The 24,988-nt window shown below is 38.4% G+C and overlaps 1 protein-coding gene across 2 annotated transcripts; it reads left to right on the forward strand.

Moving 5' to 3' along the window:
* The first annotated feature begins 894 nt into the window (after positions 1 to 894).
* On the forward strand, positions 895 to 24,475 carry LOC146488286 (uncharacterized). Of its 2 annotated transcripts, XM_085123105.1 has the most exons (17): positions 895 to 1,296; positions 6,941 to 7,001; positions 7,376 to 7,480; positions 8,869 to 8,922; positions 9,186 to 9,262; positions 9,743 to 9,844; positions 10,475 to 10,627; positions 11,178 to 11,281; positions 11,924 to 12,177; positions 13,255 to 13,311; positions 14,324 to 14,412; positions 15,379 to 15,595; positions 18,958 to 19,023; positions 20,276 to 20,293; positions 21,389 to 21,528; positions 22,478 to 22,615; positions 23,199 to 24,475. In XM_085123105.1, exons 1-17 carry the CDS (start codon positions 1,172 to 1,174, stop codon positions 23,266 to 23,268), a joined length of 1,830 nt encoding a protein of 609 aa, XP_084979231.1. In that variant the 5' UTR covers positions 895 to 1,171; the 3' UTR covers positions 23,269 to 24,475. The 2 variants fall into 2 exon arrangements, with proteins under 2 accessions (XP_084979231.1, XP_084979233.1); XM_085123107.1 differs by lacking the exon at positions 20,276 to 20,293 and having other exon boundaries at positions 898 to 1,296.
* The last annotated feature ends 513 nt before the right edge of the window (positions 24,476 to 24,988 follow it).

Raw genomic sequence — 24,988 nt, forward strand, 5'->3', positions numbered from 1 at the left:
AACAAATTTATTCAAACTACTCTACTTTAAAATTCCAATAATTTATTACACTAACACAAAATAAAGACGAACAATTAAGAAATATGATCAGTAAAAACTTCGCACAAGCATGTCAACTGTCTATCACAAATGTCTTATTAGGATTTAGCCATAATCATTAGTGAAACTTTCAAGTCAGCATATCTACAATAGCAAGAATGATTGTACCTTATCAGACCTTATCAGTCGGTTGACTAGCCTGCTTAGCAGTCGCTTCCGCTTCCTTTTAATAAGCCAAGCGGGGCAAGCAAGAAAGACGCGCGAGGGCATTGGGCAAAAAGGAGCTGCTACTTTTTTGTTCCTTTTTGCCCAATGCCCTCGCGCGTCTTTCGTTCTTGCCCCGCTTGGCTTAAAGGAAACGGAAACGACTGCTACGCAAACTATCGGTTGACCGATTTAATTCTTAGATATACAATCACATCTCAATCTTTTCATCGCGGTTAAATCTGGTTTCCATTTTGTCGCAAAATCGTCCCCAGTTTATACCTATCAATAAAAAAAATCCTAAACAAATGTCGCGAGAAGAAAATTGCAATGCGAGCGAACAATGACTTCTCTGTCATTGTTGAGTCTTTTTGTTTAATATTCGTAATTATTTAATACTTTCAGGGGTTTTCCCGAACCATTATTTTGGATCTATGTTTTGGGTGCTAAAACAGTGTCAAAGTGCTAAGGCCACACCTTGTTTCATATTACGCCTTTTCCCCTACGCAAATCGGGAGACATCCTGTCTTTGACATTTGCTGAAAACGCCCCTCTTGATGGTATAAAACCAGTGTTCATTTGTAATGAAGAAGTGTACACTAGCTCAGAGAATAAGTTAATTTTACAGCGGAAATTATTGACAAGAAAAAAATTCTTATACCCAGATCTCCCTCGGTGTCAACCGGTCTACTTAGCAGTCTGGGTCTGGGTACAAAAATAGCGGGATTTTTCGCAGACAACTTGTCAGACGGAAATCAACTGTGCAGGCCGATATTGCAGCGTGTACACTTGTATTTACCTTCGCGGAAACCTAAAATATCGACATATAGCATAGGAGTGCCACTGCTTAAATTTCCTAGGACGTTTCTTCGTGAGTAGCATTGGACAGAAGGCGACATTTTCCGTCTTCGACTTGTCTTGGCTCGCCATGAGTGGTGTGGCTCTTCGTGAGCGCGTTCGAAAGTCAATTTCAAAATCTGTCAAGGGAAATGCGTGTAAATTCCGATTTACGATCACTTACGAATACGTGGATCTCAGATGCAATAATAAATGGTAAGTGGAATGTTTTTTTTCCTTTATAAATCAATACAGTTATGTATACAAGGTCACGGCGGTGGTGTATATAATCCCCTGGAGAAGATTGTGCAAGGACATTAACTGCTCTTTTTCAGTTTCCTTATAAGCTTACTAGTGAAACAACAGAAGCAAATACGACAGAAATCCTTCAATAATTTTGATTCGTTATCAATACCTGGTGATTTTCTCTTCTTTTCTTTCATAATCGTGATAAAAATTCCGCTTAAACCCATGTTGATAAGCTTTATTTCTTGAGGAATTTATGATCCTTCAAGAATCCTAAACATCGAAAGGAAAGCAACAAAATTTTTGGATGTTTTTTGGTTTCGTCAGATGTTTTGAACAATTTAATTAGTCATTATTTTTTAAGAACTTTCAATTCAGCCTCGCTCCGCTTGACATCTTTCTGACTGATTATTTCCTGTATAGCAAGGAGTCTGCAAGACGCTGTAACTAGCACATTCTTTGCACATTCTTCCGCAAGAGACTTAACCTCTGGGTTTTTATAGTTAGTAGCTCCTGGTTTTAAATGGAACTGGCTACCCACAATAATTTTAGTTAGATTTTTACGGAATTAAAACATTTACACCCTAAACTTAATTATTAAAGAACAGGGAAAAATATGCAAAAGTGAGGGAGTGGAGGGGAGGTGGGGGGGGGGGGGGGGTTGTGGGGTTTGAGGGGAAATTTGACATTTTCCTTGCAAAATATTTTGCTTGATTGGCTGTTTTTGCAAGTACCATTTTATCCCAGTTCCCAGATGTTCTCTTTTGCTTCATGCCCTATTTATCATATTTTCCTATGTCCCAAGGCATGGTTAGAGTATGTCTCTCAAGAAGTAAAGATAAAATGATAATGGTGAGGTCACACTTATGCTTTTACTACAGATAAATGGTTTTACTATAGTAAAAGATGGTAAACCATAGTTAACTATGGTAAAATGAGCTTGTTGATTTAGACATTAGCCAGATGGCCTCCTGTCTCGGTCTGTGAATCAAAACAGCAATTTGATGACAAAAATAAATATGCTTTGGAAATTCTGTTTTCCACCATTTCTAAGGAAATTTTCAGCTAAGTAGATGTTGCACAAATGCTTTGGGTGTGAAGACTTCAAGAAAAAGCATGAGTATTGAAAGGGCCTAATTTCAATACATGTGATACACAATTTCCGGTGCTCAGGTGGTTTTATATAAAAAAGTAGACAGGCTGCCACTTAAATAAACAAAGTTTAGATAAACACATGATAAACCATGCTTTTTCAGGTCAGTTTACCACAGTAAACTAATTAAAGGGGTGAGTGGAAAAAGGCCCTAAGCGACAAATTCTGATCTTATGTCAAATTCTCCTTTGCTCATACAAGGAAGAACAAGGCAATTTACTAGTAGAATTAAGCACTCAATCAGATTTCAATTAAGGCTTTTTTCCACGCACCCCTTCAATTACTTTCATCCTGCCACCGTTGCTATTGTGACAAACCAAATGTACATTTACCATGGTAAAGTGAAAAAAAGTAGTCACACTTAAAATTGTGTTTATTAGAGTAAACTTCACTTTACTATGGTAAAAAATACCCAAGTTTGACCTCAACCAGTCTTACTTAAAAAGAATGTTATTTTAATTGGGATTGACCACTAAATAGGCGGCCGCTTAATAAGGTTCCACTGTAGTTGACTTTAAGTAAGAAGCTTATTTTAACATATCTTTCATGAGGATTTTGTGGTTTATATTTTGTTTTGTTTTTTTGGTTTAAAATTTTTCAAACCAGTTTAATTTTTATCTTCTTTTATGCAGTATAATCATTACTATAATCTGAGACAAAGGGCAATAAAAATCAAACAGGTTTTAAAATTTTTAAACCAAAAAACAATTTAACACAACATGGAAATTCATAAACTTGGCCTTTGTAAACTTGACCTTTATACTAACAATAGGAAACTGAAAGTGCTTCATCTGCGGATCAGAAAATACCCTCCCTACCCTTCCAGATATTCCAGTTTAGCTTGATAATTTGCTTTAAAAATTTTGACTTTTATGAGCACCATTTTCCTCAGAATTTCCAGTGGCCTTATGTTAAGGTTTGGCACTGATATTTCCTGGAACTGTACAATCACAGCCTGATCTCTAATGTACAGCTATATGAGCATGTTTATTTGGGGGTTAGGTGGGGGGGGGGGGGGGGTGGGGTCAATTTAGTTCCCTATTACATGTAGTAACTATAATAATATAGGTATGTGCTTATTCCCAAAGTATATCTAGTTTGAACCTTTTTGGCTTGTAGTTGGACATGGTATCGCCTTCTGGTCTAATGTCATGTAGTATATCCATTAAATATTTATTATGAAATGTTCAAAAAAATTATGCAGGCATTATGATTGGGCAAATCAAGCTCATAAAACCTCCATAATACATGAAACTTTGCCACTACTGTGCAGCCATGCAAATCGTAGGACATCTTATGGAGGAATCACTATAAAACAGGGATGTCATTAGTCGTTTTTAGTCACATGCTTGTGTTACACCACATGTTGCTTTACATGATTGGTAAAATGAACCAACAACCATCAAGATCACCAGTAACATCATAACAGGTGTTATGGGTAATTATAACACACCCATTAATTTTTGAGCGATTTGTTTGGCTACTTTATGTCACATGGTGCAAAATCACAGGACGGTTATCACACAATAACCCCATCTATGTCGACATTTGTCCTCCGATTTTTTCCGTTGAAAGGAAACAAAGCCAGCGAAGAGTTTCACATTTCACCTTTTGTTTATTTCACTTGACAGTTTGTCAAGTTTTGGTCAGATCACAGTGAAAAATTAGTTATCATAAACCAATCAAATGTACTTGTTTACGTCAATCGTGCACATCCGCCATCAGATCAACACTGGCTTTTTTACATGATATAAAAATTAATGGGAGGGTTATTAAATAAATAAACTCCTTTCTGGCTTGCTGGTATTTCGAAGTTGATAATGTCCTTGGCTGAGAGATTGTCCTCAAAATTTCACAGTTGCCCTCGAAGCTTAACTTCTCGGCCAAATATTTATTTTTTGGACAATCTCTCGCCCGCGGACATTATCAGCCGACATACCAGCCTGAAGGGGTTTATTTACTAAATATTGCCCTTAATGACATTCCATGAGAGGTAAAATATTGGTGACTAAAATTATACTAGTAATAATCAAAAACAGGGCTTCTGATATTATGCGATGTTGCGATTTCGCATAATTGACCTAAAATCGCAACAAATCGCACAATTCATGAAAAATCGCAGAATTTGTACAAAATCGCACAATTTAAGAAAAAAGGAGCAAAATCTCGCTTTATATTAAGTTCTCCGATAATTTAAATGTTATCTCAAGGCGTTTTATTTTTCAAAAGGCCTCAAAAGTCACCTGGAAGCATTCTTTCATTGAACAATTGAACAAACAGGCGTTCACTTCTATGCGTCATTTTACATGTTGGGGACCTGGTGCTGGTTTTCAATATAACCAAGTGATCATTGGCCCAGAATTAACAATCCATCTCTGTAAATCAGTACACCAATCACAATCGTTGATATATTTTTAAGAAGTCGTTTGATCCCTTCATACTTGATTTCATACTTGCGATGTAAGTATTGGCGTGAAAACTGCTCGATGGTTGCTTACAATATGTAGTTATTCTGTTTTTATTGAAACAAACATCCTCTTTATGGATAAGTTTGTTGCTATAACACCGAGCGCTTCTTCGCAGGAGAAAAAAAGATTGCACTTTCCTGTAAATATTTTGGCAATTAAAAGACAGGGCAAGAAAGTACCCCAAAGGAACGTTTCATGTTGACAATGGTCTGTTGTTTTGCTTTTTGTGTAACATAGTGGTTGATCATCTACGAACGTTTGTGGTGGACAAGCACCTTGAAGCTGAGTCACACAAGCGGAACCCAGAAAAAATTGCGGTTGGGAAGCAACAAACCTTGAAAACAGTTTTGACCTGTAAAATGGAAACTCTTTCTTTGTATGCTGTGAAAAAAAAAAAACATTTTAACAAATTGCCTGCAGCTACTTTAATTTAGTTTCCTGCTTTTCTTATTAGAGGTAAAACTTCATGCATGCCAAGCAAAAAATAAATATCTGTCGATATTAAACATATTTATGGCTGCAAATGATCGGTGAGTTATGCTTGTGTCTACTGAAGTTGTTCTCTGTTTATTATTTGCATGTGACACTCAATTGACCAAATCAGCAATCTCTGGTTTTCAATAATTTGAAATGAGGTAACAAATGATTTATTTCAGCTGTTTCATCATTCCTTTGTGTCCTAAATGCTTCTTGAACAGCAAAAAATGGATTGTGCTCCTCTTAGACCTAATAAAAGAAGGTTAAATTAGCTAAAGTGAAATCGCATAATCTGCTGCATAATAGACCTTTCTTGCCGCATATGAGACTTAAAAGTGCCGCATAATTTCCAAATTTTTTTTCGCACCTTATCAGAAGCCCTGCAAAAATTAGGGTGTGTGTTTGATGATCTCAATCCCAGGCTCTCTCTCCTTTGGCAAGTTAGTGATGATGTCATCCTCCCCTGCAAAATCTGTTGGAGATGCCAGATACAATTGTGCGCATCCCGAAATCCATTCATTCATTGTCCCATACAATCTCTACTCCAAACGCAATTAGGAGTGCGTTCTTTCTATGTCAAATGCAATTAAAAATAAAAAGGAAATTTGGGGGTATAACATTTCATCACATGTGATTTTTCAGTCTGAAATTGCCTGCAAATCCTGGGGCAGTGTCAAGGAAAAATTAGAAACTTCTTTCTCAAGCATTGTAAGATATCGCAGCACTTGGGAATTTTAAAGAACATTTGAGAAGTGCGTCAGACTGAAGTTCTTCTTGTGCATCCTTAAAAGTATTCCACTTGCTTAAATATATCTCTGAGCACATTTTTTATTTCTTTATTTGATGACAAAACTATTCCTATGTATAGTGTATTAAAGTTTATTGACTTATTCGAATCACCCTAAAGATAACTAAGTGGTCCAAAATGTTAGGCATTAGCACACATTACACATCAGGACTGAACATGGGTACGAATTATGAAAGAAGAATGGATATGAAAACTGATTTTTTTTATAATGAATAAATCCTAATTTATTGCACGTTTGTTATTTATAGTTGTTTAGCATTACATTATAAATTCAAATTTAACTTCAAATTAATTCTTCTTTCAACAGAAGATGGTTGATGTACGACTGAAACATGTCTTGTTAACTCAAATGTGTCGTTATTCTTATAAAAAAAATTTTTGTCACAAAAGGGGGTAGAATTTCAAGGACTGGGCATCACCCACCCACCCCCCTCCCCCCCCCCCCACCAAAGAAAAAATACCTTTATAATAAGTACTCTTGCCCCAACCATGTATATGTATTTGTTAACCTATCATGTGGGGAAAAATGACCGTATGTTAAATTATGATTAGCCATTTGTTTAAAACCATTATAATTGTTTTATCAACTGGTAAAGAGCGGTAGTAATGAGCCATCAAAGGATATTTAAGATGGAAAGTGCTGGGAACTGTTGTGAGCCACCTTAAATAGCATAATATATTTTGTTTTCTTTTTCAATAATTAAACAGGACGCCAACTTGTTTAAGTATAGTGTGGTTCCGAAGTCACCGTTCCAAAGTTTCAGAAAAGGTAACCTACACATACATTTTTTTACCATATTTAACAATTACTATAATAAATGCTCCTCTTAAATCAACAGTCTGCAGGACATCCTGAAAATAACATACATTACATCTAATAAAAGAAGCCTGCCCTGCGGCTTCTTCTCAAAGAAGTTCTAGATGCAAAAATATTTAATGAAGATAACTTCTCCCACGTATGTCAACTTAATTACTCCATTTCCATTAATACAGGAACACATTTTAACATTTTTCTGAATGAATGCTGAAATTGTTTAGTTTTGGAAAAGAATGACAGGTGAATAAAAGAAGTCTTTGAAGTCAGCACTGAAATATTATTTTAATATTGATACTAATTTTGTAGCCTGCTGACTTTTTCCACAGCCCACATCAAAAGTATCAATTGTGGATGAAAAGACAGGGGTGGTTAGTTATGCTGCCAACTGGTTCCCTCCCAACTCAGTAGAGTTGGTTGTTACACTTTACAAGGTACAGTATTTGTAATTATTACTTGGTCTTTTTTATTTCCATGCCCTCTGATCTTACAAAACATGGATGATGTGGTACCAACTTATAAATTTTGGATCAGATGGTATTCAGGTACCCCATCTGTTTTCCATGCCCTTTCGTCGCACAAAAAGTAGGTGATGTGGTACAAAATTGGATTGCAGGTGGTATTCAAATGGTGGTATGTGTCATCAATATTTCTTAAGGCCAATTTAGACGGTACAACTTTTGCTGACGTCTGTTGCATGCAATTTCTAGGGCGCGCGCTGCTCGCGTCATGCAAAAAATCACCCACAACTCTCATCATTCAACATTGCCTATACCTACGATCATCTTACGACTTTTTTTGTGACGTACACGACAGTCGAACGCGAGTTGTAGGTTTGATTTACACGAATCAATTCGTGTGGTAGGCCTGTCGTAAGCTTATCGCATGCAACAAAAAAAGTACCGTGTAAATCGCCCTTTAGTGAACATGGTACATACTGTGTTTTGTTCAGTTTTGAGGGGGGAGGCAAGGCAGAAGTTTGGGAAGGGGGGGTGGGGGTGAGGGTATGGAACTATAGACCTCCATTCTCATTCTACTACTCGGGGCTAACATTGAGCTTCACACCCGCAACAAACTTAGTGTTTATTGAGTAAACTGAACATACAAAAGTCACAATCATCCTTAACATCATGGTCCCATCGGGAAAATCCAGCCGTGAGAGGTGAAGTATGAGTAATCACCCTTAATGACAGCTGTCCTCATATTTTCCAATGAAGAGTAGTCAGACAAAGAAGATCTCTTACCTTATTTTAGATTTTTATGCTGATACTTAATTATTGATGGTTGGCTCACCCACAAGGGGCCTACATGTACCTTTTTAAGTCCCTGGGATTGGGCAAGTTCCCTGTAATGATCAAAACATTCGTTGAAGAGGACCTTTTCCTAGGAAAATTATAGTTTTATTTTATTTAGTTGGAGTGAGATGTCCTTGGAGAATTGTTGCAGGTACAGTTTCTACTGACAATAAAATTTAACTAATCTATCCTGATGGTCAGTACTTCACAAAAGTCATTTTGACAGGGACGTGGTTCCATAACGGAGAAAAGTTCTCGGGCCAAGTCCTCTCAAATACCAACCATTGGGAAGAGGTGGAGCAAGGAAGGGGGGGGGAGGGGAGGGGGGACAGGGGGGGCATGCTGACTGTTAAGAAGTATATACTTATTTAAAAAAAATTATATTATTAATTTCAATAATTGTTGTCATTTATTTCTACAAACGTGGTACTTGCTAACATGTAACAACTTTTAAATCTCGGATTCAATATTTACCATCACACCATAAAAAGTCCGTTTAATAGTCGGTTATTCCGGTTTCTCTGCAGGATTTTACTGGAGTCATGTTTAAAAAGAAAGACTATATGTTTGTCATTGAAAATGTGAGTTAAAATTGTCCTTCTTATATGGTGTTGACTTTATATATGCCTGCCAGTTGAACTGAATGCAATTAAGAATTTAATTGCTGTAAAAAAATAACTAAATAAAATAAATAAATAGAAGCTTTTAGTGATAGGAGTAGTGTATTGTTACCTTGGTTCCAAAGTTCTTTTCTTTGTCATTAAAAAATTGCATTTAATTCAATCAGTTGATAGGTGCTTTTATAAAAGTAATATAAGAGCAATCGTTGTATGATTCTTTTTAGGTTACTTCAGATGCAAGAAAGAAACTTGCTATCTTTCCTTGTAACATGGCAGAGTATGCATCTGCTCAGACTGAAGTGTAAGTCAGACAAATCTTCTCTCTCCTTATTCTCTTGGCTATTGTAGCCAATTTGTTCTAGAGGTACATTATTGACAGAAGTGGCTCTGTTAGCCACATAGCCATGTAGCAACTGTTTTAGAGGTATAGATTTGAAGTGGCTGGGTATTCTGAGGAGAAACTGCTGCCTTTGCTCTGACATCTGCAAATGGTTAGACTTTCTAGTCTTCTTGGATAAGGACGATAAACCGTAGGCCCCGTCTCACAAACCTTGTTTGTAAATAACTCTGTGGGACGTTAAAGAACCCACTCACTATTCGCAAAGAGTAGGGGACGTAGTTCCCGGTATTGTGGTCTGGTCTTTGTGCATATATTCTCATGGTTGGGTGGAAAAATGCTCGGAGATATCAGCTGCATTAAGCTACTCTAAAAATCCGAGGGTAAATAAAGATTGATGATGATGGTTCTGCAGCTAAGCCTTCTCCCTTTTTATCCATGCAGATTTGATCTGGAGATGGAATTCAAGTCCCTGTCCAAGAAAATTGCCTCTGCAAGACTTGGAGCAAAAGTCAAATGTGAGTTCATCAAGGAAGGAAAAATGGAGTAAGTTCAACGTCAGTTACACATATATGTACAGAAGTCGTGTATGTGTATGTGAAAATCCAAGTTCTCCCAACAGGAGTCGATCCTATGACCTTCCGATTACTAGTTCGGATGCTCTACCATGAGCACTGAACTATAGGAGACTTGTGGAAGCTTAGCCATTTAGTTATGTCAGTCAGCCCTTTACTTCCTTTCACTGTTTTTACCATTTACAACAGTGTACTGATGTAGGGGAACAGGTTCAAGCCCCTAACAATTCCAGTGCCTTAATCACTAGGGCATGCTTGCCCTTTTACCAGCTTGCTTTCTTTCTTACCCTTCTCAGTTTGCTAACCCGTTTATTCTTGGCTGTTTTCGGAAGGGTAACCATTTCGCCCTAACCGTGATCAGCATCAAATTTCTCTCTGTACATTGTAATTTCAATGCTTCAGTATTCAACCTGTAAGGTCAAGAGAATTAAGGATATAATCACTCAAGGTGATATTTTAATAACTTCTCCCCATTACTTTTGTAAGAAAAGTGCGTGGACTAGATAGGAGAATTTTTTCATTTAAGTATTAGGGGTTAAAGAGTTAACTCAAGAGAAATTAGTAATGAACTGTTCCCGATATTGTTCACGTTTTATCAAAGCGAGGATGACATGCAAAGTAACTTCAGCCATCTAAGTGAAGCTGACTTCAAAGCAAGGCTTTCTGAACTGGTTGAATGCAGTGATGAAGAAGAAGATGAAGAAGAAGAGAGACGGCAAAACAGCTCTGATAAATTGGCAGACCGATCAAAACAGTAAGTGAGTTCTCCTTTGTAGCTGTGTCGGGTCAACCTCTTAAGTGTTAGAAATAGTGTCTAAATTCTTAATTTTAGTCCACAACATAGAAATGACTTTCAAGTGTGTTACAAATTAGATATGGTTATCGAATACTTCCGCTTTTAAATTTCCTGGGCGCAGCCATTTTGAATTTTATGGCGTGTAACGGTTGCCGCTTTCGTTATTCATTAGAAGTTCTTTTGTGTGAAACAATTGAGCAACCGTATTACGTCATGAAATCCAAGATGGCGGCGCCCGGGAAATTTAAAGGCGAAAATAGGCGATAATCAAATCATGTTTTGTCCGACACTAAAATATTTTTTCCATGTTTTCCAACGAAATTTCAAAGTAGCCTGTATTTTCAACAATTTAACGTTAATATGTTTCGAGAGTGGAGGTTTCAAACTATATTGAGCACGTTAGAGGGTTGGAATGAAAAAGGGCGGTCGATCGCCTCACTCCTTCAAGCCACAGTATATAATTATTTCGTAGTCGTCTGGCTTTCTAGTTGTGCTCTTTGTTTTACAGTACCTGGTCTCAGTTTATCGATGAAATGAAAACACTGGAATATAGGAATGTAGCCATGCTTGGGAATCCTTTAGCTGATGTTACATCAAACGAAATTAGTCAAGGTAAGACTGTGCAATAAATTGGGTTAGTTTTCTATCAATTTCTTTTGATGACCAAGTTGTTCAAGCTCTCATCCAGACATGGGTCACCTTTTTCTTAGTATAAACTTAAGTCACGTGCGTACACGTATTGGAAGGCGACTTTCATTACAACTTAGTTTGTCGCTTGTGAAAACTAACCTTTCGTTCGCTTTGTGTTTTGAAAGTGTTACATAGTCTCACTATGACATGATAGTTGATTGTCCAAATTTAACCGTCAGTCTTTCATTGGCACAACATATTTCCTGGGGCAGATCCTTGCCGAGAGGTCTGTTGTTATTAAAATTGATTATTATTATAATTATAATTATTATTATTATTATTATTATTATTATTATTATTATTATTATTATTATTATTATTATTATTATTATTATTATTATTATTATTATTATTATTATTATATTTCGCTTCAGTGCAAAACTATGGCCGAAAAATAGCACTTTGCAAGTTTGTTCAACATCTGAACAGCAATTTTTTACTGTGAAAGGGAACGTTGTTCATCGTGGTAGAATATAATACAAACAAAGTAATCGTTGACAACAACTCAGCTTTGTTGAACAATGCTGTTGCTTGATGTTGACTATAGTACATGTATCATTGTAGCCGAAAAAGATCAAAATGGGCATTTTCCACAAGAAGCACCTCCACCTGAAAATAACATCAGTAAACTTTTGGAAAGAAACAGAGAGAGACGAAAAGTGGTGAGTGCTACCTTGGGAGATCTGAAAGAAATGGACGAAGAGGAGGAGGAGGAGGAAGAAGATCTGTCAATCAATATTTCGACCTCGCCGCAGTCCTCGCTGACTTCGTCATTTAAGAACAAGTTTCACTTGCCATTTTCAGCAAGACGATCAAGGGTAGGAACTGTGAACTGTTGTGTTGTTGTATGGTAAAAGTTTTTTTTCACCTTCCACATCGCCAGAAAATCGTGAACTGAATTTTTTCGTGGGCGCTGTGAAGCGTTTGCGTGCATCCCAGAGAGCTTTTGTCTTTGTTTTTTTACCCGAAGCTGGCTGTGATATTTGTCAAAAGATAGTGAGTACGGCTTTCCAAGGACAACAGAACAAAAGGCTTTCCTTTCCATGAACAAACATCTAAGCAAACTGTTATAGCTAAATTGAGGCTATTTTATATATTAGCCTTCAGAAACTATGTGGTTTGGTATACCTCATCAAAGTAACCATCAGGACGATACACGTGTAGGGATGTTTATTATACCCCAGTTTGATATCTCTGTACGCAGAAATGCTATTGGCTAATGCGTACTCAGACCTCAATCTCGTACCCAGAGTCCTCAGGCTCTTTGACCAGCGGTTGGTCGCCAGGAGACCAACCGCTGGCCAGAGAGCCTGAGGACGCTAGCTATAATCTGAAATGGACAGAAAATTAGTTAACGAAAAAGAAAATCAACGCGTACAAGAAGGTCTGTAAAACTTCAAAATTAAGAATTAACGGGAACGTGAAGGTCTCGTATTCAATAATAAAGAACTACGTTCATTTGATGATTACAGTGGCATTTTAACCAGAAAACACTGAACCAAATGCGGATAAAGACACTTTTGCTGAACAAAGTAGCCGGTAAAAGAAGTAAGCAAGACAATCCAATTTCGCATTATAAATGATTTTCGTGATGCCTTTATTTCCCGGAACTTGAAGCAAATGTATTTTGTTGCTTGGGCCAAAGGCGTGTCGACTCCTGGGACAGCGCCAGTTGACTTCGTTTGTTTGTTTGGTCGGTTGAGAAAATGGTGGGCTTCGGCTTTTACCAATCACAGAGCGCAATTAGTCAAAAGCAACGCAAACGCTTGTAACATTCGACACTTACCTGAAAACTGCCCTTTTTCCGACAGTTTAAACGAAGACCAGGCACTTCAGTTTGATGGTACGGACAAATTTTTAAATAACAGCTGAATTTGTTTTGTTTCTCTCATTAGTCTGTCAAGTCAGAAAGATCAGATTCATTCCGTGAAAGTACGCAAGAACAGCTTGAGGTGCGTGGTGACTTGTTTTGTTGGACAGTCCTCTTTGGCTTGAACGTCCAGCTTCGTGTAATATCTATCTCCCCGGCCACATCTGCCACCCTTGCAAACAGCCTACTTTATACCAGTTTTGAAAGACTTTGAAATCCCATGGTGCTCATCTGAACTAAAACAGGAACTTCCTTTAACCTTACATAAGCCATAAGAAAATCTTCAAAAGGATTTCGCAGTGTGCGTGTTTGCTTTTAAGTTGGCCGAATCCCGGTCTCAGCACCCTTAAGTGACCTGAGTTTGTTGTTGGTTGTTGTCGTTGTTACGAGGGTTCTTCTCTGGGATCGTAGTTTTTCCAACCTCAATAAAAACAAAATTTTTCATTAGAAATACCAATTCCATTTGGATTGTTAAAAGTAGCTGACTTATTATTATTATCTTTAAATTTTTAAAGAAAATGTTCAGAAACTCTCCCAACGAGCTCTATTCCACTTCAGGAACGCTATAATTAATAATGAATGGCATAATCGTCTGTCTCGGATGCATTTGAATCAGGAAATTTTGTGACTGCTCACTGCTAGCTTGGTCAGGCGATGAGGTGTACTGGTTATACATCACTGTTTGCATCACGTCGGTCGTTTGTGATTGTTGCGTTCCAAATCTTCATTCTTCGGTCATGAACGTTTCTTCTGCGCTCTGCTGTTTTATCTATTTCCTGTCATGTTTCCTGATGGTGGGCATCCACCCTCCGAGAATTGCGATTCCGTTATCCCAGCCCTGTTGATGTTATTTTGGTGAAATCGTATATAGATAGCTCCTCGACTTTACCAGTGAGGGTCTGACTCTCGATATGTAAAATTAACTTCGTACCAATTCAGGTAATGGCTTGTCTCATGAACCTGGTCAGAAACGGCGGGGTTGTAGGTTTCTTCCACGACGATTGATAACCACGGTTGTTAGTTTTAGCAAAATGTATCTATATTTATTAAACGTTATGTTTCTTAATTGTGTATCGTTGTTTTTCTTATTCAAGGGTGTTCCTTCAGAAAGCAGTGCAAGCCGAGTATCGGACTGGCTTCAGGGAAATGTGGAGGAAGACAGTGCAACTCAACTTAGAGTCGAGTACGTACACAAATAGTTTTTTAATTGTGTAACAACAGCTGATATTGTTTTATGATTGGGGGTATTTTTCTGTTGTTTGTTTTATTGTTTTCTAGAAGGGTTCCAAGCTAATCAGGCGAGACCTTACGAGAGCTGCTACATCGCCCATTATTTCTTTTTGTCTTTTGTTTTCTTTTTGCCTTTGTGAGATGAAAGTCTTGTGATTAGGGAATATTTCACGACCTTTCGAGTTTTTTCTCTTGCAATGAAAGCAGTTGTTAGGGCGTGTAGCAAGACCCACCAAGACTTGTCGACAGCTCACCGATATGTACCTCCGAGTCAGGCAACACTTTTTCGTAAGAGTTGCCTAAACTGTTGACCATGTTTTGGCTGAGAATTTGTTGACAATCGGCTGACAAATTTGTGAGAGAGCGTTTCTTAAATTTTTCTGATTAGCTGTGTGGAGACAGATGGAATCGTAATGTCATGAAAGGTGTTAGTCACCTCTGGCGGTGGGCTGATACCGATACAAAATACTCGATATCGTTGGAAAACATCGATACTTGCAAGGAATATCGGCTGTTTCGATCCCTCTCGATACTGTTAACATGACAACCCACTTGAATATTTGAAGGCTGTTTGAGAGCTGAAAACTAATATTTTCTCGCTTGTGTATGTGCTGTTGTACTGAGCTGGAAGGAAGTATCACAAAGTTAAAGTTGAAACACTAGGGTATGCTAGGGCTGTGTTTTTTTTACAGACCATACGTTCAGACTACTCGTTCCGGCTTCCTTCAGGGTTCATCTGTAGTACCAATCGGCTGTGCTGTTGATCGTGGACATCTATGCTTCCGCAATTTCAATTCCATTATCCCTATTGATGTTGTTAGGGTGAAGTCTTATGGGAATTGCTTCTTTCACCCTAAAGGTGTACCAATGTGGATCGCGGTACCAATGTGGTGTTTCGCCTTGTCACTTGTTCTTACAGAAAACTAGAGAAAGAGAACATGGATCTGAGGACATCATATCAGAAACTCGTAACCAAGGTTACTGACCTGGAAAATGAGAAGGCAGAAATGCAGTCCGAGTTGGACCAGATGCGGCTACTGGCCAAATACAAGAAGACGGACTTTAAAACAGAGAGAGACGAGTTACAGTCCGAGATTTCAGAGCTGCAGATGCTAGTTGAAGATTTGAGAACGCAGGTAGGAAATTCGACGAAAGATTTAGAAATGATTGATCAGTTTTCAACTCGTGTGTTCTTGACTGTTTTAAGCACATGGGAACATTTGGATATAACAAAATGCTGGGGCATGAGCCTGTGATGGCCAAGTATCCCGGCAATCGGGAGATGCTAGTGCTTAATATTATTGGTTTATATAATCCATCAAATATTTTCGCTCGCGCGCGATTGGTCTAAACGCCTCACGTGACCGAATATAGCCCAGCTAAAACTGGGGAATATCCGATGATATTCCCCAAGTGATATTCCCCAATTTCAAAAACTTCAAGGCGCATCAAGTTTGCAATTAAAATTAATGTCAAGATGGGGGTACGGTTTGCTTTTGTGGCAGAAGAAGAGATAAACCTTCTTGTCGATAAAGCAGTATCAGAAAACAACATACTCTCTAAACGTTTTTGACGGTAAACTGTTCTTAAACGAAATGTTCAAATACTCAAGCTCGTTGTTACATGTTGCGAGAAATATTTGAAGGATAATAACCACAATAGCCTCCATTTGACTTTAAAAATATGCTCAGCTATTTGTCCTTGGACATTATCTGCTCCTTGAAGCTCACAGTTTTCCTCGAGCTTCGCTCTCGGAAAACTATTCGCTTCTCGGAACAGGTAATGTCCGTGGACAAATATCTGAGCATATTTTCGCGCCAAATGTAGGCTATTGTTTATTTAATTCAAATTCTTGTAGGGTGAGCAACATGGATTCCATCTATAGATGTTTTGTCCCTTTCGTCGCAGTAAAAGTAACAGTAACAATGATGATAACGTTGTTGTTGATGATGATAATAGGGAACTTAAGCAGCGACGACGGCAACGACAACAAAAACGTCACTTTAAAATATTACCTCATTCTATTTGTACTACTTCGCGATTGTTTCAACTCGTTCAACTTGTACAAAAACGACGAACTACCAAGGATATAAATATTGGTAAGAGTGGCGTTCAAGTTAAGAAAGAGAATGAAAAATTCACAGTTGTGTGTTCACTTTCTCCCCAAAACCTTGAATTTGGACATCTTAGGCCCGGTTCATACGTCGAACTTTACATGAGCCGAACCTAATACCTATTAAGGTCGACCCAAATAATTAAGTTCGGCAGTTGATTCAGACGTCGAACCTAACTGAAGTCGAACTTAATTAAAGCTTAAGTGAGAAAGTAGATTTTCGTGGTCAGCGGCTGTTGTTTGTACTCAACAAGATTTAAAATGGCGGGAAAGATGAATTCTGACATGGAAGAGCTTGCTTGTTAAAATAATAAAGACAGGCCAAACACGGCTCCTACAGGTCGAGATAGGAAGAATATGACCTTCAAAGCTAATTTGCTCTTACGAGTACGTCTTTCAAAGATCTCTCTTTTCTGTACGAAAGTAAGGAAGGGTCGTTGTAGATCTCCCCTAGCAGAGGCTGATTTTCTATCAAGTGTCATTTACCAGGAGCCATAATCAGGGATGGAGACCGTAACGAGATGCCATTTTGACTTGTGGGCTTGTCCCCGTGTGTTGTATCAAAAAATCTATTTTTAGATAAAAATTGCGCCATACGCGCGTGCGCGCACGCGTGTAAACAGCCAGGATCGCGCGCGGAGAAATGGAATTTTTTTTTCTACCCGTTCAAAATGGCGTCCAAATTTTAAAATTCTGCCAGGGAATATCTCCTCAGTACTCACATTTAAGGAATTAGACCCTCACAAAGAAAAGGTAGCAATTGAAAGAAGACGGGAAAAGTTGGAATAAGCGGCCTATTGATCACATGACTCTCACAGTAAAGTCAAAAAGGCGCCAAGACGGTGGCGCTGCGTGCGTTGCTACTGTTGAATGAATGAAAAAAGCTTACACTCTACGGACATGTACTCAGACACGTAAGGACTTTTTTATCTTTAGTGAATTTTTTCTCAGCTGCTTTCCGTGTCACATATAAGGTAGTAGCCCCACGCATATTTGCGTGTATTCACACGGGTTTATGACGTGAAGGGGGAGGGGGGGCAATTTTTTCTAAAGCTAGATTTTTTTGGTAGAACACAAGGGGACGCGTGGACCCCACGCTGACGGTCTCCATCCCTGATTATGGCTCCTGTATTTGCTCATCTGAATTGTTTTAGGTTAGACACAGAAGGGCGATATTCCATAATAAACCTCAAAATGTTTTTGCGGGTTTTTAGTTTGTTTTGTAGTGCCGACATTCTTTCGTGGAGGTTGACTTCTGAGAGAGTTTTATCTATAAGGTTATCGAGGTAATCTCTGATAGGTAATCTCTGTTTGAATAGAGTGATGTTTTCTTCAAATGTTGTTTTTGAAGATTTTGTTCTGAGAAGTCTTGAGGCTTCGCCTTTGATATAGCCTGTATTGAAAGTTTCTGTCGGTTTGAAGTGCATGTGCACATCAAGAATAGATTCTTTTTTTTTTAATCTTTCGCATCTCAGACAAGTATATTCAGTTGTTTCGAAACAAGAAGAACAAGCACATTCCTCTTTTCCCGCCATCTTGTTCAGAATGAATTTCTTTGCGCATGCCAAGTCGATGGAATGCACAGACCTCTGGGATAGATATAATTTATATAATTTATACGTAACGTATGCATTTGGTTCGGCACATGAAAAATTCGACGTCTGAATCGAAGTCGAACTTTTGCCGTTCTATTCGACTGGCGCAGTCGAATAGAACGGCGGGTCGACCCAAATACAAATCTGTCGATCCTCACTGATTCATACGTCGATCTTTATATGCGCCGAACCAAATGATTAGGTTCGGCTCATGTAAAGTTCGACGTATGAACCGGGCCTTACGTTCTTGTTTTGCAGAGGACGGCAAAGAAATGTACCAAAATGTAAAACGCACGTGCAGAGCGATTGTTTCTCCTCATTAAACCTATTGTTTTGTGGCGTTGTCGTTGCCGTCGCCGTCGTCGTTGTTTTTAGGTTCCCCGATAATAAAGACGATGACGACAACAATAACGACAATGATTAAGATACTAATACACTACTCCATATCATACATTGTGTTGTTTCCTTTATTCATTACAAGTTTGAAGTAGAGAATTGTAGAATTGAGAAAATGATATGGAATCCTCGCGTTGAAGCGGTTTTAGACTTAACGGCGCCATGGTAAATTTCTTCTGCCTTTCGACATAGCTACCTCAGTCTTTTCCATGGAACAACGCTCGATATTGAATGACCCCTTTCAGCATTCAACATGGCACAATGCACTGCTAAGGATTTGTTGAACTGCAGTCGCACGGTTTGCTGAGCTGTGTGTCACTGGTTTTATAAACACGACTTTCAATAAACAGAGCGTGGATTTTCTAACTAATATGATTTTCTCTCGCTTGTTTAGCTTCGGCAAGCTGAATCCGAGCTGGATAACACGAGGGAAAAAGAAACAATTACATCAAGCATCGAGGTACGAAAGTGTAGCGATAATGCGTTTTATTTAGATACCTGCATCATTCTGTAAATTCAACAAATATTGAAGAAACCTTTGTTCTTTTTTTTCTGGACAAACATCTCTGTGTAATGGACATGATGTGTCGCCGGGTCCTTCCAATTCTTAAATCCTTTTTTCTTCCCCACTCTCATACACACGGTAGGATCTCATCCTAAACGTTACCTTTTTAATTATGACAACGGTCGGTGGGGGAGGTTGGTACTCCTTGGCATTTTTGGTGGAGGTGTGCGGCTCGGCTCTCCAAACCCTGACCCTATTTCAGACCTGTTTCCTAGAATCCAGATCTGTTTTCAGCCTTTCACAAAATGGTTAAAATCGATACCTTATTTCAGACCAAAATGGCTCAAAAACCATATATAGCTTGGGGGAGGGGTGGGGGGGAGGGAGATGACTGTACGTCGTAGAAGGAACGAATCAGGCAGCGTAAGCTTTACTCTTAAAACTGCTTAATCCAGCTTACCCTAAATAGTTAACCAAGTAAAACAGCAAATGTTTGATAAATTCAATGCAAAACGTAACTATCCCACTTTCAAAGTGCAGTGCAGTCTTCCCTTGAGGTGACTTCTGACTTTTAGAAGGTGTATTGAACCTCCCACCTATACAATAAACCTTTATCACAGTAATTTAGAATTTTGATTTAGGCTTGGTAATGAAAAACCATTGGCACTGCTGGAAAGAGAACCTTAAAATAGCAAAAAGATCAAGTTAGAGAGTCTTATCTTTTAAAATAATCAAGATATAGTTCCGTAAAATCAGGAGTATTTGTAGATGTTTGTATGAAGACAGGCAAAACTTGCCCATTTCCGTACAAACGTCTATAAAAATTTTCAGACTTAACGAAACTATATCTTCGCTATTTTAAAAGACAAGACCTTAGTAATTTTAAGCTGCTCTCTTCAGCAGTGTCAATAGGATTATGTTACCTGACCTACATCAAACTTTTAATTTACTTTGATAAAGAATAATGGGGAACCCTATTGGCACGACAATGTCATTTTGTTCCATAAGAGATTTCCAGTCTCAGTTACACTATGCTATGCCTCTAGTGTGGCAATGGAAAAATGCATGGAAATATTGTTAGCTGATTGCTCCAGAAATTAGAATGACATTCTTGAATGCTTGCACGTAACACTGCCTTTTAGAGAAAAACTAACTAATATTGTAAAAAGTTCGCTGTTAACATGCTACTAATGTTCTTGTTCTTCAGAAAGCACGGAAAAAAGAGGTAAGATAAAGAAAATGATCTTTTACTAGCTTGTTAAATGGAGTGTTTCTGCCTTACTTAATATACATCACTACTTGAAAGTATTTGCCAAAAGCCTGTAGCTGTGAATGAGCACAGCTAGTGATTTCATCCACAGGCGCTAAAGTTCAAACCAACGTAATCAACATCTCTACAGGAAAGTACTGCTTTTGTTTGAATGGCTTGAGTGGTCTTACTTCAGGATTTTGCCCATACATTCATGAGTTCAAACAGCATTTAACATGACTAACGCTTTTTAAGGCTTCTACTCTACTCTTCCCATCCCAGCCCACCCATATGAGAAATCATATCTAATGCAAGTGGTTGAGGTAACGCCAAGCCATCGGACACCAAAGCAAGGGAATTCCAGCCCTTGGCGAGAAACAAAACCAAGCGAACAAGCAAAGAGAATATTTGACTTCCAGCTGCCATTCTTGGATCTCAAACGTCTGTGCTAAAGTCCTTATGCTACTTTTCTATTTCCAATAAATTGAACATTGTGGTGCCTAAATTTCACAGTTCGGGGAAAAATAAAATTATTTTTTTATTGACTCTATGCTATATGATCTCTTGCTTTGTGTGACTGAAGGAAGTATGTCATTTGTTCCCGGGAAAACCTGCTGAAGGACGAAGAGACAATCAGGTTCAACTGGAAAAATGTAACCACGGAAAGCTCCGAATAGAATGAACAGATGGCCATAAACCGAGTTGTAGATCTCTTTGTTTTGTGAGAAAAAAATAGAGGATTTTGTTGCCGAGCATATGGCCATGTTTGACGTGTATTCTCTCTGTGCACTGACTGTTTAATGCAGGTTAAGACAAAGTTTAAAAAGTTGGCTATTTGGGATTTTTTGAAAAAGTGAACGCAAGGTATTAAATTGAACTACCTCCTTAATACTTGTATAGGTCACGTTTAAGGTAATACGCGGCATAGTGTTCGGATAATTTGAGAACTGACCGCTTAATGGCGGGAAACCGCGTCCTACAGGTTTGTCTGTAGTGTTGAAAATTTTTCATTCCTATGTTCACACTCAAAAACAATTACCAGTCAAAACAACTTTGTTTACTATGTCTTAGCTGAGCCAAGTCCGTGGTTGGCTGTGTAAGAGAGGCGTGAAGGGACCCACTGGAAAAAGATGGAGGCGCCGCTGGTTTTCCACAGACCCGGATGGAAGGCTCTATTACTATCAGAAAAATAATAACACTTTGCCTAGAGGGTAGGTAACTGCTAAACGTATGACAGTGGCGTAGGTAGAAAATAAGTCGCTTTACTTTTGTATCAGGGAATGTTTAGAGCGATTTTGAATTGACTCGATGATTCAATGGATTATCAAGGAATGTTATTGAGCCATTTTCGATATATTGTCGGCAATATTAATTTGGCAATCCCGTTCCCAAGTTCATAAAGGGGTTGGACCCCAGTTTACACAATGTCGAAATTTCGTCATAGGAAGAAGATATAAACCCCATTGCTAGAAAGATCGTATGAAAATTACTAAGTTTACCAAGTTTGGTTTACGCGTCATTTGGTAGTAACCAGGGCCCAGTTGCTCGAAGCATGGTTAGCGCTAACCCGGGTTAAATACCATGACAACCTATAGGTTTTAATACCTCTTAACCAATGGTTAGCGCTAACCATGCTTCGAGCAACTCAGCCCAGGCTGTGACTTGTCAAAGGTCGCCCAAATTCCATACAAATGTCACTAATTCTGAGATGGCGTCCCCAAAATCCACAGTGTCTATTTTTTTCCGATTTTTGAAAGCCTTCTACACGGTTGCAATCTAACGCCAGAACCTCAACCTTAGTAAACTGGCTTATTTTAATGTGATCTTTTTTGTGATGGGCTCCAATTTCTGATTAAATAAAAATTTATAAACTCGTCCCCAGTCCCAATTGACCTCCGGGGCAATTGACATGCTCTATGCTGTGTTAAAAAAAAAAAAAACAATTTAAAGTTAGACCGCAGCCAAGTGTTCGTCTGTTGCATCCTCCGCTTGGCTCTCATCACATATTTCCCACGTGTTCTGCTTGGTACATTTGGTTGTTTGCGCATGTCACTGGCTTGCTGTGCCTTAATCTTGAGTTTTGGTTTTACCAAGCTTAATTGAAACCACCCTATGGCCCAAATAAGTTGCTGAATCGAGGTTTTCTTTCCATGTTTTCAGATTCATAGATCTCGATGTGATTATCGCAGTGCAAGACCAGCCACCGTCCAAGCAAGATATCAACAAGTCGTTGTTTAATGTCGTGACGCCTTCACGAACTTACGAGCTGATGGCACACGATGAGGAGGAAAAGTTAAGGTATCGAGAATTTTTCCGCTTGGTTCTAATATTTTACACGTCGTAAAGTACGTCACAGTCCGTTTAGAAATTATAAGGGGTATTAATTGTTGCAGACTACAACTCTACTGCGTCTGACCAAAGCCTTCAGGATTAGAACATCATTGTCTTAAAAAGCGAGAGTCAGAAGTGGTGATATCGGTATCTCTTTTTTGTATTACGGCCATTCACCATGTTATGTGTACAGCGACTATCTTTCAACATACCATGTAATCATACCTTAACTGTAAGCACAACTGATTTGTTTACGATTGAATTCGAATTTAAGTGATGAAGATGGGATTATTTATAACCAAAACGACGTGGGAATTATTAAGGAGCCAATCCGACGTCGACAAATTGACTGTTCGGAATGTAAACGCCTTGCGAACAAAGCGGGCGAATTCTACCTGAGGTCGCGGACCAGAGCCGATCGAAAGCGCTCAAACCGTTTTTGTTTTTTTTTTTTTTGTTTTTTTTTTCGTTTGTTTGTTTGTTTTTTTTAGCAGTAAAAGTTAATACAGAATAAAATTATAGCTACTGTATTTTTCTGTTTTTTTTTCAGGTGGATCAACGCTTTAGATTATTTGCGACATTGGAGAAACCGCCTTTCGTCTTGTCAAGAAAAATATTAAGCCTTTCGCCTGTCACAGATTTCAAATTTGAAAGCAAGTGCCGAGACAAACAAATCGAAACCAGAAATTCCAATTGTGTAATAATATAAAAAAAAGCTATCGATATCACTTCGAATGTTGCCACAGTCAGATTCAAAGGTCGTAGCAGAAGTCTTGCTTTGTATGCTGGAAGCACCGCAGCCCTTTAAACCCTGATATTATCATGGATATTCTCCTGTCTGTTCTCCATTTATTTCTTATGATGGCAGTTGGGAGAACTTATATAAGCATCAAAACAGTAACTTTAGTTCTATTTCCTTTTTTGCTCCGACCTCTTTGTTTGATCAAACAGTGGTACTAAATGAAGAAAGGTGTCTACAGGGTTCGTATAGAGTCTGGAATTCTTGTAAACGTATGAAAATCTGTGAACTTAGTTTTCTGGACCTGGAGAAAGTATGAAAAATGAAGGTGAAGTCTGGGAAAAACGGGAAAAGGTCTGGAGTTTTTTGAAGCTGCTACAAGTGCTGAATTGCCAAGTGAAATCTTTGAATTTCATCTAAATTTCGCCTGAGCCAAATTTGTCTCTGTTCTAGGAGTGTTATTTGAATCATAACTTTGAGTCTGAAAAGGGAAAATAATGGTTTTGAAAAAGTATGGCTAAAGTCTTGAATTCTGGATACACAAATGGGCAAGAAAACTGTTTTATTGGGGTTATAGAGGCAACAAGGCAAGTCATGCAAATTTATACCAAAACATCTTATGTCGATGTTTTATGTCTCCAGTGAGAACAACAAAACATGACACACGAGGAACAGTTTTGTAAAAGGAAAACGTTTTCTTTATGCCGCTATGTTTTACTGTTTTGTTGTTAGGTCGCGAGGAAACCGGCTTAATAGTTTCCAACCGTTCGGGATATCTTATCCTTTCATTCTTTAAGGTTTCCCTTTCTTTAACTTGATGCATCAGCTTTCTAGCAACTTTCCCATTATTGACAACTAGGAGTTTCAATGTGAGAGTAAGTGCTGGCATTAGAGCTGGAAGAAAATACGACAATACAATATGAAATGAGGTAAAGAAGAGAAAAAGCCCGCGAGAAGTGAAAGTGACTCCTAGTAAATTCCTGGAGAATTTTTCATACCATATGATCTTGACAATGAGTACATATAACAGATTTACTGAATGTATAGAAGTATTTTTTTATTGGAAAATATACTTTTTGCGAAACAAACCTTGTAAATAGACTGCTTCCAGTCTGTCTCTCTCTCTCTCGAAGCTTTGTGTAGTGCATCAGTGGTAACATGCAGCGAAATATTGGGACGACGAAGATTGGGACCAGACGAGATTTCGCCCCAATCCCTTCTCGTTCACGGATCTTAAGAGAAAAGGGGAACTGCAAGCAGTCTACCTTGCAAACTGCACTATTATTACATGTAAAGGTCATTTACATGGTAATTCTGTTATAGTCGGCAGTTACTCAGAATAGACGTATTTTTGCCTGGCACTTCACACTCCCGAGTGCAATGAGAAAAACCTATCTCCATGAATATGACGTAGGACTTGGTTGATATCTAAGCACCTCCATTCACGAATCGGAAAAAATTGCTCACACAGTAGAGCAGTCAAACACATATAAATCTCTTGCCTTCCTCCAGATTCATCGCTAAACCGTTCGTGGCCTCAGTAATGAGTACTTTCACGAGCAAATAAATACATCTATAAAAAGAAAAAAAAAACGAAATTT

This window comes from Pavona decussata, unplaced genomic scaffold (assembly GCF_977016875.1).
Source record: "Pavona decussata unplaced genomic scaffold, jaPavDecu1.1 SCAFFOLD_11, whole genome shotgun sequence".
Classification (NCBI taxonomy): domain Eukaryota; kingdom Metazoa; phylum Cnidaria; class Anthozoa; order Scleractinia; family Agariciidae; genus Pavona; species Pavona decussata.